Source organism: Geospiza fortis, unplaced genomic scaffold (assembly GCF_000277835.1).
Source record: "Geospiza fortis unplaced genomic scaffold, GeoFor_1.0 scaffold29, whole genome shotgun sequence".
In the NCBI taxonomy this organism is placed as follows: domain Eukaryota; kingdom Metazoa; phylum Chordata; class Aves; order Passeriformes; family Thraupidae; genus Geospiza; species Geospiza fortis.
The window spans coordinates 4,351,408-4,357,106 of record NW_005054349.1 but is presented as its reverse complement, the minus strand read 5'-3'; the positions used below and the strand labels follow the sequence as shown (position 1 = coordinate 4,357,106).

Below are 5,699 nucleotides of genomic sequence, written 5' to 3'. Positions count from 1 at the left end.
CGCGGCCTCCCGCCCGCCACCGGCGCCCTGTCGGCGGCCGCGAGGGGAACTCCAGGGGCCGGAGGAGCGGCCGCACTCGCGCCTAGCGGGGCGGGAAGCGGCGGGGCTGCGGTGATGCTGCTGGGCGGGCTCGTAGAGGCGGAATTGAGGGCCGGAGCCGCCAGGATGGCCAAACCAGGGCCGGGAACCGCGCTAGCCGGGACACCACGGACCAGCGGCATGGCAAAGGTGGGGATGGCGGGAGCGCTGGGAGGGGCCATGGGCAGCCGCTTTGGCGAGGCTGCATTTGCTGCCCATCAGCCGCTTTGTGTCTTACAGGAGTTTACATGCCCCAGGTTTGCCTTGGTCCTGAGCAGAGGGCAGTGAGGAGAAAGGGAGAAGGCTGTGCTGCAGGGCAGCTGGATCCAGGCAGAGCCAATTTGGGGAGCAGCCTTGTCTAACAGCATTTCATTTTCCACTTCTACTGCATTACATTGCATTTTGCACTTCTGCTACAACTGCATGTCAACAGGTTTCAAATATCCTCCTCAGTCCCAGCAGCCTGCTTGAAAGTGCTGTGTCTTTATCAGACCATTGATGGTCCTTCTGAAATGTGAGTCTCACTGGTTGCATCCAAGCCTTGTGCTTGAAGAGCATTTCTAATTAAAGCAGTTTGGGCCTTTGGGGAAGAAAGGGCTGCAAAGCACACGACCCGCACGCGACCGGCAGGCGGCACGGTTACAGCAGGAGAAAGCAAGGAAAGGATCTTCCATTGCCTAGACCTCACTGCCAACAGAGCAGGCACTGCCAGGACACTGCCAGGGCAGCGCCAGCTCAACAGACTGGGGAGTTTGGTTACCATGGCAGACACTTATGTCTGTTGCTGCTTCTGACAGAGCTGGAGTGACAGAGCAGCCCTGGAGAGCCTGGCTGTACCATCCCACCTGAGGCTGGATTTGCTGGTAAGGAGGCAGAAGTGACACCTCTTCAAAGACAAGCTGGAAATGCTGAGCACTAACTAAACAAAAGAACTGGGCAGGGTTTTGGGTTTTTTTTCCCTGACAAAATCTGTTTCATACCTTGTGTTATGGTTTGAAGCTGTCTGTGAATTGAGGACACCAAATTGGCTGATTCTGCTACTGTGAAATGACATTTATCTGGATAAAATTAGACTTGCTCAAGTTCCTACAGCCAGCACTGACTAATTCTGTGCATGTGCAGAGAAGCTGCACAGGGAGTTATTCTCCTAAGCATTCAGTTGCCTCAATGAACAACCACTTCACCTTCAATATAAAAAACATATTCTGAGCTCCAAACTCTCAATCCTGATCAATTCAGATGTTGTGTTTGAGCTAAGAGCACGACTCCTACCTGGGCATCACCTCACACTGGGTTATGACCTTGACCTGCTTTAAAGATAGACATCAACTTCACCTCAACTGAAACACTGCACCTGCAGATAATGTTTGTATCAAAGTAAAAAAGGGAAAAAACCCACCCAAGGTAAATAGAACAGACATTTTCAAAAATGCATTTTTATCATCTTTTCATTGCTTCACTTGATGCATTAGATACTTAAATGAAAATGTACTTACTGCTCTTTTTCTGGAACAACCTGTAATCCAAGGCACAGTAAGGTTTCCTGAAATCTGCAGAGGGGAAGGAGGAAACAGAACACAAAATAAGAGCAGCTTAGGCTGATGTGAGAGCCAATATTGAGATTTCAGCACTGTGCATTCAATTCTGACACCAATGTCTGTAAACAGGTTAAGACTGAAAACCAAAGTCCCAGTCACCTTTACTGCCAAGAATAAAACACTGTTTCTTTGGGTGAGGGCAAGATAACACAGTGGGTGTGTTTCTGTTCTTTTGGTACCCCAAAACTTGTATTTCACAACAGCAGTTTCCCTTTCCATCTCGCAGGATGAGCAAACTGGAGTCACACAAGGGCTGAGGACTGAGCTGCCCTCACATCTTTTTCAATTGCTTCACTTCAGCTTCCAGAAAAAATGCTCTCATGTTTGTCACTGAGCTGTTCAATGTCTCATGTTAAAGATTTGAGTACCAGCAGAAAATACAGGGATTTCAGGATGGAGAAGGAAGGAGAAGGAGTGTGAAGGCACTGGAGAGCTGCTTCCATTCCTACTGCTTCTCCATCATTCCCAGAGGTCAGACTTTCTTAAATAAAAATCTCAGAGTGTTTTCCCTGATCGTCTGAGGGGTGTCATAGCCTGGAATGTTTTAGGCTTATTTAGGATTCCATGTTCATCTGCTGCAGACAAGCAGTGCTTGAGAGACTAAACACAGCTCTGGAGAGATCAATCACCTGTGAGGAAAAAGCCTGTGCACTTCTGACTGACCCAAACTGCTCTGAGAGTTTCTGTATTTGCAGAGTTCCTCACTGATGGCTCCTGCAGCATGAGCACAACAAGCACAGCAGCCCTGGTACACGTGGCTGCTGTACAAACACATGAAACACTTTTATTCTTCAAGCTTTTGGCTGGAAGCACTTGGAGGTCACCCAATGTCAGACACCTTCTCATGACAGCACAAAGAGGGTTGAGGGGGATGAAAGGAGCACCTCACCTCTGAAGGACCATTAGGGTTTGAGCCTACAATATTAATTTCTTCACTGCACACACACATTTTAGAAATTCTCTTTGTCTGTTATAACCATATATCCCACAAAACAACTTCACACCACAGAACCCACTGCAAAGGCACCCTGAGGAACCACCCAGGTGCCTCCTCTTCACTCATTTACAGGGGGCTACAAAAAAAAAGTGATTTTCTATGGGAATAAAGCAACATCTACGTGGCAGAGTGTTAAGGGTTGCTGGGAAGACAAATGCACTCAGTTCTGACAGGGACAGGGCCAAAACCAGCCAAGTTCATCTCAGGAGAACTCCCTGGAGTACAACGTGTATGGCACTGCTCTGAGCTGCCCTTGTCAAGGGCTGGGCTTGGGAACAGAGTAAATAAAAATAGAGATTCTCAACAGTGTTCCTGTCCCTTAAGGTGGGGGGAAGAAACCAAGACTAAATCCCACCTCAGTCTGCACAGGTAACCTCTCCACTCCAACACACTCAAAGTCAAACTAAAACAAGCAAGGCTGAAGAATTTGTTTACAGAAACTGCTCAGGCATTAAAATTGATCACTTAATTAAATTTAGTCTTAAGTTACACTAACATGAATTTGATTAATTGAACCAGTAAGGAAGCTATAACTAATTGCTAATTAGATACCCCACCAATATATGACAGTAATTGCTTCATCAAAACATGAATCACACAGTCCTGACTTTGAAGAAGCATCTGCTTGGATGTTCAACTACCCCAATAATCATTTAGCTCAGGTTTAATCTATTTTTAAACTCAAGAAGATTTCCCCAAGTTTAAGGATTTTCATCTCTGTGCTGATGGATAAATTAGCTAAACATGGGCAATAAATTAGCATAAACTGACTACAAAAAATGAAATGTCATCCTGTACAAGCCTAACAGGATTCAAGCACCTTAGAAAGTCTCTAATACCCAGAAGTGTCACCTCAGGGGTTCACAGGGTGCATGCTCACAGCAATCAGGGAATTAACAGCATCCTGCTCAGCTTTTCCAAGGGTTAAAACTCTGGAATGACAAGGGATATGACAGAATTCCTCCATCCACACTCCAAATCCAAAGAGCAGGGTGTCACACAGGCATGGAGGTCAGCTGGGGTGCAGATGAATTCCTCACTTAGCAGAAAACCAGGTGTGTTGTTACAACTGGGGAAGTAAAAACAACCCCAAAACAAAATTCCAGAGATCTTATTCTGATCCATAAAACACCACACAAGCAGATAAAATATCATCTACCATGAACTGTTCTAGCTCTTCAAAAAGACTCAGTTCCTACCCCATAAAACCCCAAAACAAAGTTAGTCTTAATTTCATTAAACATAAAAATTAAAATAGAAGAAATCAATCTCTCTCATGCTTTTTCAAGAGTGAAATAAAGCACCATGAGCACACAGCTGATGGAGGCATCAGTAATGGATTTCCCTTCCTGAAACTCTATAAAATGCCCTTAACTCAATTGTAAGCACTTTCACCAACCCTTTATTGGACTGATCTGCACATTTACAGCTTTTCTTCTCCTGTGAAACTGGGATGGCAAAAGTAAACAGCATTTCAGGAATTCTATAACCAAGTAAGAAAAGTAACAGCAAACACTGAGAGACTGTGTGAGAGTAAAGGAGAGAAAGGCACATTTGATGTGCACCTACTCCCCAGAATTTACCCTCTGTCCATCAAACCTCTGGTTTACTAAGAGCAGTAATAATTCAGGTGAAAAGTGGCACTGACTTGGACTCAGAAGTTTTCCTTCAAATGGTCACATGAGATAGGAACAAGCCAGGAAAAAAAGAAAAGAAAAACTAAAAAAACCTAAAAACACATGATTCACAAAGTCTCGTTCTCTACCCTGGTGAGCAAAGCACAGGAAAAGCTGATATGCTGTCGACATGGTTTATTTTCAGGAGAAAATAAAAAGGCAGTAACAGGCAAATGCATGCAGGTGACACACACAGAATCACATTCTGTCAGCCTTAAAAGACTTTTACCTCAGTGTCTCCAGGCTATGTCATGCCAGATGGTGTAAAAATCCATGAAAAATACCGATTTGGATGTTTCCTGCACAAGTATCTCTCCCCTTGTAATACCAAAAACTAAAAAAAAATGCGTCAAGTGCTGCAGTTTCTCTTAAACATCTTTTAGTTCTTCAATGATCTGCATTTAATTTCCCCTCAGTATCACTAAAGGGATTTTAGTACAGGAAAAGGAATAAAAGGATTGAATGTAAAACTGATTATTTGAATTAGATGCTGTGGGAAAGGAAGCTGAGTTAACTCCATCACAGGGGATCCTAATCCCTGACAGAACACAGAGTCTGCCACCTGCACAGGGGGTACAGGATTCCAAGCTGACATCAATGGGGTGAGCAAATGCACAAATGTCAGCATGAAACCACGTCTTGTGCCACGTGTGATGTGTGTCCACAGAACACCCAGGGAATGGCCATGGCACCTGCTGGAAAGCCAGGCCAGCACAACACGGGCTTGAGCAACCACCAGCTCGTGGGTATGACCCTTCTGCAGCCAAAATTTAGCTGTGGAATCCATGAAATCCTCCCTGATTTTCAATATATGGCTACCAGGGGCTAGTTGGACAGGCAGAAGTGCTGCCACACTGCAGTGCTGCCTGCACTGGGTTTCAGAAGGAATTATCTCCACTGGAAGGCATAAAAGGAGCACAGCCTGCAGAAAGGTGAACCTATTGCTTAATAGCCACCAACTCTGAAAGGAAACAGCATTTGTCTACAACCTCAGCTTTGAGGTTTGGCGACAAACTGATGGATTACCTGGTAATTATTTTGGTTTTGTGACAGCCTCAGTTGACTTGAAGATGTAAAATGAGGAGAAAAGGTACTTCTGGCTGCGTTGGCAGGGTTATAAATCGTGCTGGATGCTGTGTGCAATGAGGTCCGTGCAGGTAGGTGGAACTCTCTGCTGTGGTACAGGAGATTGTCGGGCCCGTCGCGGGCAGGGCCCAGCTGTGCCCCGCAGGCCCCGCTGCGGCCCGGCCCGGCCGCGGCCGTGCTTTGGTTGTCCCCGCGGCCGGAGCCGCTGCCCTCACAGTATCTGGAGTAGCTCTGGATCTGCGCCCCCCTCGCGGCCAGCCCCCC

At 46.1% G+C, this 5,699-nt stretch overlaps 1 protein-coding gene across 1 annotated transcript in view; it reads right to left on the bottom strand.

The window, feature by feature from the left end:
* HDX (highly divergent homeobox) overlaps positions 1 to 5,699 on the bottom strand; it is a 31,094-nt gene that overhangs the window by 18,518 nt on the left and 6,877 nt on the right. Inside the window, 3 exon segments of the mRNA XM_031058826.1 lie at positions 1,575 to 1,628; positions 5,376 to 5,694; positions 5,696 to 5,699. The exon segment at positions 5,696 to 5,699 is cut by the window's right edge and continues 712 nt beyond it. Coding sequence (XP_030914686.1) covers positions 1,575 to 1,628; positions 5,376 to 5,694; positions 5,696 to 5,699 — 377 coding nt within the window.